This window comes from Plodia interpunctella, chromosome 14 (genome assembly GCF_027563975.2).
Source record: "Plodia interpunctella isolate USDA-ARS_2022_Savannah chromosome 14, ilPloInte3.2, whole genome shotgun sequence".
Lineage (NCBI taxonomy): Eukaryota > Metazoa > Arthropoda > Insecta > Lepidoptera > Pyralidae > Plodia > Plodia interpunctella.
The window spans coordinates 674930-689888 of NC_071307.1; the positions used below are offsets into that span (position 1 = coordinate 674930).

At 39.5% G+C, this 14959-nt stretch overlaps 2 protein-coding genes across 9 annotated transcripts in view; one reads left to right on the forward strand and one right to left on the reverse strand.

Annotated features, from left to right (window-relative positions):
* Positions 1-14959, reverse strand: part of LOC128675329 (interaptin-like) — a 70030-nt gene that overhangs the window by 5833 nt on the left and 49238 nt on the right. For all 7 annotated transcript variants that reach the window (XM_053754658.1, XM_053754659.1, XM_053754656.1 and 4 more), the window contains 12 exons: positions 14064-14243; positions 11395-13127; positions 10918-11114; positions 10240-10350; positions 9382-9484; positions 9018-9079; positions 8534-8671; positions 6927-7050; positions 6343-6513; positions 6078-6262; positions 5637-5778; positions 4466-4642 (listed from right to left, as the gene is read on the reverse strand). In XM_053754658.1, coding sequence (XP_053610633.1) covers positions 4466-4642; positions 5637-5778; positions 6078-6262; positions 6343-6513; positions 6927-7050; positions 8534-8671; positions 9018-9079; positions 9382-9484; positions 10240-10350; positions 10918-11114; positions 11395-13127; positions 14064-14243 — 3323 coding nt within the window. The remainder of the gene's footprint in view (positions 1-4465; positions 4643-5636; positions 5779-6077; positions 6263-6342; positions 6514-6926; positions 7051-8533; positions 8672-9017; positions 9080-9381; positions 9485-10239; positions 10351-10917; positions 11115-11394; positions 13128-14063; positions 14244-14959) is intronic.
* On the forward strand, positions 523-3157 carry LOC128675333 (uncharacterized). 2 transcript variants are annotated; one of them, XM_053754672.2, is made up of 5 exons: positions 523-701; positions 911-1022; positions 1372-1531; positions 2075-2195; positions 2853-3157. In XM_053754672.2, the coding sequence occupies exons 1-5, from the start codon at positions 658-660 to the stop codon at positions 3100-3102; spliced, it is 687 nt and encodes a 228-aa protein (XP_053610647.1). In that variant the 5' UTR covers positions 523-657; the 3' UTR covers positions 3103-3157. The 2 variants fall into 2 exon arrangements, with proteins under 2 accessions (XP_053610647.1, XP_053610648.1); XM_053754673.2 differs by having other exon boundaries at positions 2078-2195.

Sequence of the window (14959 nt, forward strand, 5' to 3'; positions counted from 1 at the left end):
GTTGGACATACAGATTGACCTCATGGATTCCAACTGACGGATACAGGAAAAGAGGAAAGCCTAGGACGAGATGGTCGGACGACATCAAAAAGTTCGTCAAAGAATGGCAAGAGAACGCAAAGGATAGGAATGCGTGGAAGAAGTTAGGGGAGGCTTTTGCCCAGCTGTGGGACTTAATGTGAGCTAATAAAAAAAGTACGAATTCCAACGGAATAAACATACCTATTATAATCATGTGTTAATGTTATAATCCTTTTAGCATTACATAAGTCTACATTTTTAGTAAATATGAATAAATAAAATCACTTATGTATTTCGTGATCGTATTTTTAAAAATAATAATCAGCAATTCTATTATCTAACCGTGTAGCCAATATAACATTGAAAAACAATTTAACCAGAATAGTTAAGAAAAAAATCCTCATAAAACACAGAATATTCCAAAAACAATGGTCGACCTTTGCACACTATACGACCTCTTCGGTGTCAAACGTCAAAAATTCAAAGATGGAACTGTTGTCAAACAGAATAACATTACAGAGCAGTGTCCCCGCAGCTTCGGTGATGACGCGCCGCCGGTGTCCGCGCTAACACAAACATCGCACAATCTACCAGTTTACGATGAGATTTACTAAATAGTCGACACACTCGCGAGTTATGGAGTCTTTACAGAACGACGTGTCCAAATTACCGCAGATGGTGTAAGTGTTATTATCTTGTTACGTAAAAGTATTGCTCGTCCATTCCTCATCATTTTATTTCTTCAACGAAGGACTTCCCAAAGTATTCTGGGGTTTTGCTTGCAGGAAAGCCGATGGAAAATGAAACTTGAAAATATATAATTATACAATTTTCGTTTTCTTGAATATCACAACATATTTTCCATGTGATCAATATGTGCATATTACAGCATGTGCGGTGACCACCCGTCGGTAACGAAAGCGGACACGGCGAAAGACGACAAGGAGAAGGACAAACCGAAGGAAAAGCCGCCTATGTCCTACGCCAGGATCTCGCCCACGGTAAGCTCTGGTGTTTTTACGTTTGAACCGAATTACGGGACTTCAATTTATTGTTGTTATTGACGTTGTTTTTGAACGCTTTTCCATTGAAAACATAATTTTAACAAAAGTACATATCATACTGTATTCAAGTAAATCAAGAACCATACTGTAGATTCTTTTCATAGGCGATAGGCTAGCACATCACAATGAATCTAGTTTCGGCCTTCGATTTCCGCAACTCTTGGCTGTCTACCCCGTAAGGTGAAACTGCATATAAATATAAGGACAAGTCACACAGTTGCGTTAGCTCCAAAGACAGTTCGAGACTTGTGACTCAACGGTACAATTATGTTTGCGTTGTGTGCAGTCATCGGCGACCGAGCGCACCGCGCGTCCTTGCTTGCGCGCGTCGTCGGAGCACGCAGTACAGCGACGCGTGGACGCGCGGCGTCGCGTGCTGTCGGCCGACATCGTGGGCCGCGCTGAGCTGGAGCCCGCCGCGCCTCCCGACCGCTCGCTCGTACAAGGTAACCGAACCCTCATTTTATTGCGATTTAATTGGGCTCAACTCTTCTTCTAGACATACTGTAGTCTTTAGGGGCTTTAGGAAATTTTGTCACAGTAAGTAATTCAGCGATTAATCCACCTTGTGCCTTTGTTTTTATTTTTTGTGTATTTCTCTCTTGTGGCAATAAATAATATTTGGATTGCATTGTATTGTTACTGTCACTTTATTCTGGCTATGCAGCCATGTGAATCTGTCAATTTTGTAAAAGACATCCAAACAACATTGTTTGGATGTCTTTTAGATTACATAATCTGCAGACTCTTTAGTTGTCGTCCGTTGATATAGTAGGACGTGTGGAGCTGCATCGCTGCTGGTTTTTCATTGCGGTAAATCATTCGGGTCGGCGTCTGTCTTGAGCACGGCAATAAGTGTCAGGTAGGTTGAGTGCGTTTGACCAGATGGAAAAGATAGAAATGTTTAAGGTATCACAATAACGACTATTCCTATACATTTCACGTGTGAATTTATACAATTACGCTAAAGACATCTGTGTGTACTGCAGCAGCTCTGGGCAGCTTCCGCTGGCCGCCGTACCTGCTGTGCGTGTGGGTGCTCGTGCTGCTGCTGACACACGCCCTGCACGCCCTGGTGGCCGTGCTAGAACACACTCTGCCTACTCTCAAGTGAGTTATAGTTTGCACCTGACCACTTTCCATCACCTAGATGGGATGCTTTTATTGCCTATTAATTTGTCAGTTTAAATTAGTTTTAAAGTAATAAAAGTTGGTATAACGAGCCCCTTGACATGTCTATATGAAATCATGTATATTTTCAGTTTAATCACTTGATTTTACATAAATAATGAAACAAGGATTCAGTATTAAGATTAGCGATAAGGCCGCCTTTAGCGCATTTTCTTTATTCACCAAGTGTTATATGTATGTAACTAGCGACCTGGCCCGTCTTCAAACGGAGTCATTATTTACGTGTAAAAATTCGGCAATGTCTAAATTATACTGGAAACTGTATCAAAATCCATTACATGATTTAAAAGAAGTAAGCTTAAAACAGAATCTCGAGTTATTTTAGTACGACAATTACGACTTAATTCTCATTTTTATACTTTGCTACTTTTGTACGTATATCTAAAATAATGCGAATATACTAGAATAAAATATATCATGAATAAAATATATCATGTAATGTATACGTATCACGTGTGTATGTAAAAATAGAAATACATCATGTACACATTTTGACACAATGTATATTGTTTGGAAATTAACTAACAACTGTATCGCCATAGTATAAACGTAAAACAACGAGTGTTCCGCCAACAGAAAGTTCTGCCAATACTTCCGCACGTGGACGGAACAGTCGTGGCGCGCGGACAAGGCGGACAAGAGTCAGCGCGCGTGGGCGGCGTCGCTGGCGGCGCTGACGGCGCTGCTGTACGCGCTGTACTGCGCCGTGTACAGCGCGCACTGCGTCTGCGTGTGGGCCGTTGAGCCGCTGTGCGCCGAGCTCGACGACGACTCCCGCCTCACCGAATACGCGGCCGAGGGAAGCAACACCAGCATCAAACAGTGACGCTTTAGGACCGATTGCAAACAAATTCGCTGCTAATAAAATATTTACAACTTTCTCTTTCTCTTTGATCTTCGCAGAACGTACATGACTATTCAATTCGGAGAATAAACAATAAATAAATATAAATACATAAAGACAAATCACACAGATTGAGCTAGCCCCAAAGTAAGTTCGAGACTTGTGTTATGTGATACTAACTCAACGATACCATATTCTATAACATATACATATATAGATGAACATCCAAGACCCAGGTTAATCTGAAAAAGATAATTTTCCATCTTGACCTGACCGGGAATCGAACCCGGGACCTCCAGTGTAGCAGTCCGGCAGGTCACCTTGCCGGAGGCCACGGAGGTCGTCAATAATAATGTCCAATCTATACTATTATTATAAAGAGATAAGCGTTTGTGAGTTTGTATGTTTGAGGCGGGTAATCTCCAATGCTACCGAACCGATTATAACAATTCTTTCATCATTAGAAAGGTACATTGTTCAAGATTGCTATAGGCTATATTTTCTCTCGAAATTCCCACGGGAGCAAAGCCTCGGGGTATACAAGTATATAGTATGACAAGAAATGGGGTTGACAGGGGTCAATTGCTAATGTTACTGTCCAAGCTGAATATGTGTACACATACATGTCAAGTACGTGTACAAATTCCAGTGGACTGTGTGTGTATATCAGCGACTCGAAGGACCGAACCGCTGTGCGCGAAACTGAACATAGGTACCCCAAGTTCACGAACTACACAGCAACATTAGAAGGACCGATTGCAACCAGATTAATAGAATATAAACTATTAACGACATTGTCTAGTTTTTTCTGATAGGCAGACACATTCCTAATTAACAAATCCTTGTGTTTCAATAACGATGCTGTAGACATTTTGATAAATTGGCCGTTTTGATACCATCTACGATCTCTTTTTTTTTTAATCAATGAACCCAGCCTTGGCACGAGAATTAGTGAAAATTCATTTTCTTTAACATCGACAAATACTACATATGGTTAAATTAAACAAATAAATAAATGGACCATACTCGTACTTAACGGCTTACTAAGCACTAAGCTTGTATCGCGGGTCCGATGGACACAAACACAGAAACGGGCACAACACACTAAGAACCGCAGACAAATATTTGTGATCACAGGTACAAGTACGAATCGAACCCAGAACCTCCCGATAGTGGACGGGCGTAGTGGCCACTATGCCAGAGTTGTCACATCTCGATATTGAACCCGTAAACATGAAAGCCGGCCTAAAATATCAGTTAGCATATAAAAAAATTGAAATAAAATTAAATTGTAAAAAATCAGTCTTTATTTTGTACATAAGTTGCATCAACCAAAAGTACATACCGCATGCTCCTTCTCATCAGGCTGCGGCAGCTGGGACGCCAGCAGCTGCAGCTGCTCCGTCAGCTGCAGCTTCTCAGAGCGCAGCGTCTGCACCTCCGGCCCGTTGTTCTCCAAAAGGCACTTTTTGAGGCTGGCTATTTCTCGGGTCAACTCGCTTTTGTGGGCTTCGATCTCCGTCTGTCAGAATAGTTACGTCGATAAAATTGGAAGGAATCTATTTTTTTTATTTATTTATGTGACTACCTCTGTAGCCTAATGGCCATCACGCCGGAGGTCCAAGGTTCGAACTCCGGTCATGATCGTTTTCCGATTGACCTGGGTCTTGGTACATCTATATATATACCCAGTTACAAAATAACTACCTATGTATATCAACTATATATAGATTTATGTATGTTACATAGTATCGTTGAGTAAGTCTCGGACTTATATTGGGGCTAATTCAATCAGTGTTAAATAGTCAGTAACTCAACTCAAAATCTGTGGGAATTTATTTGATATGCGGTTCCCGCCCCAGAATAGAACCACTCCGTATCCTTATCTGTCGAACTAATTAGCTAATCATAAATAACTAATTAGCTTATGATAGCTGAGAGGCATTAATATTCTGTAAAACGTCCACAGCTTACAGAATATTAATGGCTCTCAGTGTAAATTCGGCATTTCTTCTCAGCAGTGGTCGTTCCGAATTGCCAATAGTGTGTAGCTTGTGAGAAATAACTATTTAGTATAAAAATTGCATGTGAAAAAATGCCTGTGAAGGTCTAATTTCTGAATAAATGTTTGAATTTGAATTAAATATATTTTCAAAACAATGTTTGATATATTAATATTTACGAAGCTAAGTAACAAAAATGTTGAAGTGTTTTAGGTATTAGAGAGCCAGTTAAGGTCTCCACGGATAACACAAAAGTATGAAATTGATAAATTCAAGCAAGTAGATAGTGTCACACGAAAATATAATAGCCAGAAGTTATCCATACTAATATTATAAAGAGCAAAGATTTGTATTTTTGTTTTTCTATTTGTAATGAATAAACTCGAAAACTATAGGGCCGATTTTCATGAAATTTGGTACAGAGATAGGCGAAATCTTGTGACATAGACTACTTTTTATTATGGTTTTACCCGAGCGAAGTCGGGGCGAGCTTTTAATATATAGTAAAGTTACCAGCGCATCAGCGATGTGTCCCCGTTTATTGTCCCCGGCAGTCAACTTCGTCAGCTTCCGCTCCAGCTCCTCAATGTTGCTCGTCTTTGTGCTGAGCAGTTCCTTCGTTCGGAGGAGCTCCAAGCTCGTATCGTGTTTTTGTCTGAAAATGCAAATTTTTTTAAATGGAATAGTACGTGTGTCGACGAGGACGTAAATGATCATCGCTGTTCAGGAATAATCATAATAATAGGGGCATTACAGGAGATTCAGAAAAGAGATGTAGTTGATTTTCTCGTTTTGATCTATGTGTGTTCCTTGTTTGTCTGTTTTTGTTTTGCGGTGTTTTATATATTGGCAATAAATGATACTCTTATTCTACTTTATCTGAGTAGTAGTAAAGTGATTATCAGTTTGCGAGTATGTAGTGGGTAGTTTAGAAGCCGAAAGTAGCGCGGTAACCTCTTGGTGTCGGCGAGGTCGGCTTGCAAGGCGGCGCAGCGCGCGTGCGCGAGGTCGCGGTCGCGGCGCGCGCGCAGCGCCCGGCGCTCGAGCGCGCTGCGCTGCTCCGCGCCGCGCGCGCGCTCCAGCTCCAGCTTCGACTTCGCTACTGTCAGCTCGCCCTCCAGTCGAGAGTTCATGTCTACCTAAACATTAATCATTACGTTTACTTCTGACTGGATATTGTCTTTCCGGCGCCATCTACCGTCTATCGCGAGCGACTAACCTGGTCCTGCAGCAGCTGCCGCGCGGAGAGGTCGGTGTCGGCCAGCAGCTGCCGCTCCAGCTGCGCGACGCGGCCTCGCAGCTGCTGCTCCTTCTGTTGCAACTCCAGCTCCGACTGCATCGAACTTTCTAGACGCTTCTTTAGAATCTGGATCATGTTTGAGTCTTGGTGCTGAAAAATAAATAATCGAGTACCGTATTTAATCTTAACTATAAAAAAATATTATGCAAAAGAGACGGAATACTTTGCCAACAGTGGTATCAAATAAATCCTTAAAGCAACTTGGCGAGACGTTTCTAAACAATGGATTTTTTAACAAAATGTAAAATGTGTGTTTGATGTGCCTAGTTCCTTTTTAAGGCACAAAACTGAGGTACTGAGGTTATTCACTTGCGCTGTCGACATAGTCTAACTAGGAATCCGAGTCCACCAAGTTTTAATAACACATGCAAGATTAAAGACTTATGCGATTCACATTTGTTTTAGCGTAAGGATAAGCCTAAAGCCTCTCCATTCCAGCAATACTTAATGTTTGCAAGCAACGTGAGGAAAGGATATGTGTATTATGTTTATGTTGGTCATACCTGCAAGCTATCAGCGGTGTCCTTGTGCGTGTCCAGCAACAGCTGCAGCCGCGCGGAGTTGTCGCGCTCCGCTTCGTATCGCAGCTTGCTCGTCTGGCTGTCCGCTACCAGCTTGTCGCGGATCCTAACCAATACACGATGTTACTTTTTTAAACGAACAATTTTTTTATATGTAGGTTTATACTCGCGTTTTTGAGAACGACTAACGTTTTCGTTGAAAGTGTTTACAAAGGCTACCTAGCTACCTAGCTACCAGCATTTAGCTACCTAGCTACCAGCATTTAGCTACCTAGCTACCAGCATTTAGCTACCTAGCTACCAGGATTTAGCTACCTAGCTACCAGCATTTAGCTACCTAGCTACCAGCATTTAGCTACCTAGCTACCAGCATTTAGCTACCTAGCTACCAGCATTTAGCTACCTAGCTACCAGCATTTAGCTACCTAGCTACCAGCACTTAGCTACCTAGCTACCAGCATTTAGCTACCTAGCTACCAGCACTTAGCTACCTAGCTACCAGCATTTAGCTACCTAGCTACCAGCATTTAGCTACCTAGCTACCAGCATTTAGCTACCTAGCTACCAGCACTTAGCTACCTAGCTACCAGCATTTAGCTACCTAGCTACCAGCACTTAGCTACCTAGCTACCAGCATTTAGCTACCAAGCTACCAGCACTTAGCTACCTAGCTACCAGCATTTAGCTACCTAGCTACCAGCACTTAGCTACCTAGCTACCAGCATTTAGCTACCTAGCTACCAGCATTTAGCTACCTAGCTACCAGCACTTAGCTACCTAGCTACCAGCATTTAGCTACCTAGCTACCAGCACTTAGCTACCTAGCTACCAGCATTTAGCTACCTAGCTACCAGCACTTAGCTACCTAGCTACCAGCATTTAGCTACCTAGCTACCAGCACTTAGCTACCTAGCTACCAGCATTTAGCTACCTAGCTACCAGCATTTAGCTACCTAGCTACCAGCATTTAGCTACCTAGCTACCAGCATTTAGCTACCTAACTACCAGCATTTAACTACCTAGCTACCAGCATTTAACTACCTAGATACCAGCATTTAGCTACCTAGCTACCAGCATTTAGCTACCTAGCTACCAGCATTTAGCTACCTAGCTACCAGCATTTAACTACCTAGCTACCAGCATTTAGCTACCTAGCTACCAGCATTTAGCTACCTAGCTACCAGCATTTAGCTACCTAGCTACCAAAATGGGTTTTTTGCATGGGTTACGGAAACAACCTTATATCCATAATTTCATTGAAAGTTTGCAAACAACATTTTGGAGTTTGTGTTGAGCGATGTCGGCGATGTCGTACGAGTTGAGTAAAGGTTACATAGCTTTGATAGCTGTTAGGCAACAACAGAATTCCTAAGGGTTGATTCTTCAAAATTTTAAGGTTTATTTCTTTCGCTTCGCGGCGTTACTGTCGGAATGCAACCTCCCGATTACACGCGTGGATGAAAGAGATGAAGATATAGGCACAATGTAGTGAGATTGAGATGCAGTTAGATACAGAAGACTTACTAGATACAGTGTCAATTTTATTTATTTTCCAAAAGTCAAATTACTAACTTCGTCTAAGTTCTAACCTGTTGAGCTCGGTGATGAGCGCGTCCTTGTCCAGTAGCCGCGCCTCGAGGTTGTTGACCTGCAGCTGCAGCTTCTCGTTCTCGGCGCGCATGCGCCCGAGCCGCTCAGACGACGACGAGTGAATAGAACTCGACGACCTACAGTTATGCCAGTTTCCAATTCATATATAATTTAATCATTTATTGACGTCAAAAATTGAATCTAAACTACAAGCGTATATGAAGAAACAGCGCAACAAACTTTGTCATAGTCAAATTCAGAAATGAGGTTTTTACAGACACTTTTTCATGTCTAATTTATACAATACTATACAAATATTCTTTATTGCCATAAGATTACTATAATACTACTTATATTTCTCTCAAAAAGAAACAAACTAGAGACATTTCGATAAACAGTATTGGTGTTAGCCATGTTGAAAATCTAAAATAAAAGCATTATAAAATTATAATCAAAAAATTATCAATTATTGATAGAACTTACTTCGATGTATTCAAAGCCAATCTTGGTATATCTTCACGCTCGTCGCTGCTCGCAGACAGAATCTAAAAGGAATAATTAATCAAGTTAAATATTATTACGAAAACGTAATACCTGCTATCTTCAAAATCATATCATTTATTTCTGAAATTAGACCTGCACAGGAACTTTTTCACAAATTAGTAATTATGGTGTTGCAGACATTTATAGGATTTGGTGACCACTTATCATCATCAGGCAGGCCGCACGCTTTTTTGCCTGCTTAGAAGTATAAGAAAAAAAATAAAAAGCTACAAACTACTGGCATTTTGGAAGTGTGTTTTGGTAACAAAACTTGTGTAAATATGATTCGGCACGGAGCACAGACCTGGTCCATGATGTCCTCGTCGAGCGCGTGGCTGTAGTGCAGCTGGTCGCGCAGCGCGCGCTCCAGCTCCGCCGTGGGCGAGCGCCCGTCGCGGGCGCCCATCCTGCACGGTATCAACTCCAATCAGAAACTTTTCTATGTGTCATAAACAAGAAATTATATAGGGATTTTGGGCACTATATTGGATTCTGTTAAGTTACCAAACGTGTATGAGCACGCATATGACGCACGCAAAACAAGTTTTTTGTTGCTACGGAACCCGAGCGAGTCCGTCTTGCTCTCGGTCAGTTTTTGATTGACAGTTATTTAAAAACAGTTTCACACAGAAAACCCTTCGTTTTATCGAAAATGCAACCGTAGCGACATTTAATTACGCGTGGCATCATCTATTAGCATCACAAGCCAGCATTACATACGGAAATTAAATGTCTAAATTAATAGTGGCATAATCATAGTCCCTAATGTAAAAAGTTGAAGTTTAATTCAATATTAGAAACTTTTGTCAGTTTATATAGGAATTAAATATTTGACGACCTCGGTGGCGCAGTGGTAAAGTTCTTGCCAGTTAACCGAGAGGTACCGGGGTCGATCCCCGGTCGGTTCGTGATGAAAAATGATCTTTTTCTGATTGGCCCGGGTCTTGGATATCCATCTATACATGTATTTGTTATAAAATATAGTATCGTTGAGTTAGTATCCCATAACACAAGTCTCGAACTTACTTTGGGGCTAGCTCAATCTGTGTGATTTGTCCTAATATATTTATTTATTTATTTATATTTCGTAAACTGTTTGACTGATTTTGTTAAATTCTAAGGTGCATGTTTATATAGCTATAAGTATTTAAATACCACTGACCTCTCAATCAGATCCTTCATATCCTGCAGCTCAGCTTCCAACTCCTGACATCGTTCTACTTTCTCCTGAAGTTTGGCTCTCAACTCTGAAACATTCGTCTCTTCTCGCATTCTGAAATACATAGTTCATGTCAACCAATAGCATTAAAATAAATAAAACTAGAAAACCCGTCCGCCCCGGCTTAGCTCGGGTAAAAACATAATAAATGAAACCCCTAAACCTTCCTCAGGAACCACACTATCTATTGATGAAAATCCGTGCAGTAGTTGAGTTTATCGTGAACACCCAGACGCAGTAGAGGACTTTGTTTTATAATATGTATAAGGATAAAATTTTGTGTTCTCTCGTTTTTTCTTTTCTTAATAAGGGCGAGTGCAGTGTACCAATACATTTTTGGATATTTTCTCACCAGATCGCTAGTGGAACGTCAGATACAACAGTCAGGTAGTACAACGCTGTCATTTGATTTTGACAACTGAATGTGTCAAATCGTTGACTTTTGGGAAGAACCGAAGCAAAGCGATGACATCTTTTGTCACTCATCGCGTGCTCGGCCCGATCTCCACTTTGTATAGGATAAGCCTGATTAGGCCAAAAATTTGTATGGAAATCTCTCATAACAAAAGTGCGACGAGAGATGTCAGAAACTTTCATTTTTAAAGTAAATTGGAACCTTACCTGGCTGAAAGCAGTCTAAGTTGGTCATTGACCTGTTGTTTCTCAGCAGTAAGTTTCTCGACCTCCTGCCGTAAGGTCTCGTTTCTCTGTTTCAGCTCGTTGTTGTTCGTTTCCTTCTCCACCACTTGCTTGTTGGCTAATCCTAGATTGTTCTTCAATTCGGTCACGTCTAACTTTGCTTTTGCTAGCTCGAATGCCTGTTGAAATGTAAAAAGATATAAATGTATCTAATATTCTTGCAATGATTTTGTAATAGCCAAGAAATAAATACATTTATATGGTAAAATAAAATCAATTTAAAATTTTGTTTTAAAATCTCATTCCATAAGTAAATAGAAATTGTATTTTATGTATTAAACCAACAACCAAAAAATAAAGACGCATTTTTTTTTTAATTTCAATCAAAATCAATCGAGAAACTTGTGACATCTATTTACTATATAGTAATTAATTTGGTAATAAATAACAAAAACATACTTTATCATTAAGCTCTTTCTTGTTGAAGTCCAGTTCATGTTGCAGTAGAGTGATCTGCTTTCTTATCTTCACCAACTGCTTCTTATCGCTACTTGCATCTTTTTCCTTCCGCCCTTCACTGTCCTGCTTATTCCTAGGCGACGGACTGCGAGAAACCATCTTTAATTGCTCTTTTAAAGTTGCCACTTCTTCATGGAAAGAATTTATGTCTTCGTTTAATATTTCTATCTCTGTCTCCTTGTCTTTCAGTTTGTCTGTCAGTAACTTCAACTCATCAATTTTCGTAGTCAATTCCTTGTTCAAAGAGTTCAAACGTTCCAATTCACTTTCACTATTATGCAACTTTATCGACGCATTCTCTTGTTCTTTTTCTAGTTTTGTTAGCTTAAGTTTTAATTCATTATTGTTTGTTATCAAATTATTGTTTTCTTCTTTAGCTTCGTTCAAATCACGAGTCAAAGCGTCGACTGTATCTTGCAGTTGGAATAATTCGTTAGATTTTTCTTCAAATGCCTCTTTCAAATTCTCAAACTCTTCAGTTTTATCGTTGAGACACCTTTGCAAGTTATCAAATCTATCTAAGTGCTGGTTTAAACTATCTATCTGTTGATTTTTCTCAGAAACTAATTGCTCTAATTTGTTAAGTTCGTTTACTTTCTCTCTCAATTGGTGGTTTTCAGATTCACTCTTTTCCAATGAAGAATTTCTGCTTTTGACTTCGTCGATTTTAACTTCTAGTTCAGTTAGTTTGTTAGTCAAGTTACGTTTTTCTTTAGCTAATTCTAATATCATATTTTCTCGCCTCAGAATATCCTCTTTCAGTAAATGTAAATCTTTGGATTTGTCGTTAACTTCTTGTGAAAGTTCGGCTACTCTCTGTTCCAGTAATTTTTTGTTAGACGAGAAATTGTCCAACTGGTTTTCATAGAATTTTTTATCATTTTCCATGGTAGCCATTGTGTTTTCTAATAAGCCTTTAAGTTCCTCAACCTCTTCTTTGAGCGCGGGGAATTCACACAATTGCTCTTCGGCATTCTTTAGTTCAGATTTACAATTTTCTAACTCAGATCTAGATTTTTTAATCTCATGTTTTAATTGGGTTAAAATATCAGGGAAATTCTCTTGTTTTATATCAAGTATTATTCCTAATTCTCGTAGCGAAGTGAATTCTTCTTCTTCATGCGTTCTGTTATCATTAGATGCTTCAATTGAGAAGTCAATCTTCTTCGGTTGAACGCTTATATCTTTACTTTCACTAACATCTCTATTGGGATACATGGAGCAATTATCAGGTATTTTTTGTGCAGTTGAATGCTTCATGCTGTCTCCAAATTTATCTATAGTCCCGAACATGGTAGTCTCATTGACATTTCGTTTGTATTGTTTGATTATGTCTTTGTTCTGTGTTGAAGTGAGATTCGCCGGGAGTGAATCAGCTCGCGGCGTGTGTTGTACGTCATAATGGTCTGCTTCGACGTTCAAAGAGCTCATATTCGCTCGTGTCAATTCCGGGGGTAACGTCCTATTCAATTGACTCTTCTCTTTGACGTCAGTCACGAAAGGCGCGCCAGTAATGCTCATATTTTGAGCCTTTAATTCCGCCCGTCTCATCTGTAAATCCTGTTCATCGAATTCCGATATCGAAACGATATCGCTAAGCGTTCGGGCCGAAGTTTTCCCTTCGATAATTTCACTCTTTTCATCTCTCTGGTGGTCATCGTCTAATTTTAGAGCTGCGGACAATAGTAACAATGAGTCATGACTGTAACCTAACTAGCTGAGTCTAGACAAACAGATCCATCACCGTGTTAACCCAAATTAAAACGAGTTGGATAACCTCCAGAGTTTGATTATAATTGTCAAATTAGGAGCATTTCTTGATTCTGTCATGTCATAAATTTATGGCACAGTATGGTGTAAAATCTTAAGTTTGATTTTATTTAAACTGAAAACTACATTTAATTTTATACACAATACGCGAATATGATCAAAGTTATTGATATGTTATAAAAATATTGCAGTTTCATTTTCAGTTCGTCGCAACCGAAAATCAAATTACAATATTTTTATAACGTACGCGGTTTGCGTAGGAGTTCGTAGCGCATTATTTAAGCAGTGATATCCCAATAACCTCACTATCTACGTGGCCTAGCAGTTTACAACAGGATGATGTGGGTTCAAATTGCTTTAATACAGATACCACGTCTTTCATCCTTTGCGGGATAGACAAAGTCGTGAGTTGTGAACAATAGTTTAGATCTGAGTATCGATTGGACGTGTACATTCAATGGTGTTTTAAAAAGAGTTCTCTATAGCCGCATATAAAACATTACTACTATCACTTAGACAGTTTGCTATTTAACTGGGTATCAATCAAAATGCATAAAGGTAAATTAAACTTGACTATTAAATGTCACTTTCAATTCACCAGTCGACGTTGACGAAGACCGAGATGATGACGATAAAGAATATCACTGCAATTCTAGCTCATTCTATGTTATGAATATAATATTTATATATTAAAATTATATTATATCAATTAGGGAAATTTGTTGCCTGGAATAAACATTTCATTATTATTATTAGAAAAGAAACATCTGTTGTGACTAATTGAAAAATAGCCAACTGAAACTTCAGTGGAATCAACTGCCATTGTTTCTTCAACTTACCTAATAACTCCTGTAACTGTTCCTCCTTCTCTGCTAACTCTCTTCTCTGGTCTCTGACTTGAGCTTGCAACTCTTCTTTATCAGTTTCGAGACTACGCGCCAACGATTCTAGTTGAGCGATGCGGCTTTGAGCTGAGGATAGCTCGCGTTCTAGGATTATCACTTTGTCTTTCGGGTTGCCTGAGAAAACAAGAGTTCATTATATAAGTCTTCATGATCATCAGCATAAAATTTTTAAAAACTAATGTGTAGCGCCCTAGCAGTTTCCTGGCCTTCTTTGTGGACTGATAAGGAATAACCCATGACCCACCACGCGGGCCCAGTATGGAGTGACGGGTTTTAACGACTGCAAATACAGCCAGACGGGAAGAAAATAAATATTTGGTCACCCTCACAAAGACAGACGATAGCGAAATTATAGAAGTGTTTATTATAGTCGATACCACAGTATTTAAAAATTTAAACGATACCAACTGTTCAACAACCAACTGTTAATCAAGTAGGTTGACTGGCTTTGGTGTTTGGTGTGGTGAACATAACGAGCTACCAAAATTCATTGTAAATTCGCCGCTATTACTGCGGCGTAAAGATTCAGAGAAGGTACTTTGACATGAGGTCGACTGTATGGTGAAATTATGGCCATAGTCATCAATCATTTATTGAAAATAATTATGTACAATAAATGATATCCTACATTTGATATTACTAGTTTTCTTAATATTAGCGGAAAATAATATATGTGTTTTGTTTTTTGCTAGTAATGGATAAATCCTACACTAATTTAGCTGACATAGTCTTCTTCTCTTTCGAAATCAGCACCAGTGTTGAATCAATGACATAAAAATTTAACGATACCAACTGTTCAACAACCAACTGTTAATCAAGTAGGTTGACTG

Bases quoted from the DNA above. Each gene is read 5' to 3' on its own strand.
- LOC128675333 (XM_053754672.2), top strand. From the start codon at position 658: ATGGAGTCTTTACAGAACGACGTGTCCAAATTACCGCAGATGGT. The intron at 1,023-1,371 runs GTAAGCTCTGGT...CGTTGTGTGCAG, and splicing joins ACGCCAGGATCTCGCCCACG to TCATCGGCGACCGAGCGCAC. The intron at 2,196-2,852 runs GTGAGTTATAGT...TTCCGCCAACAG, and splicing joins CACACTCTGCCTACTCTCAA to AAAGTTCTGCCAATACTTCC.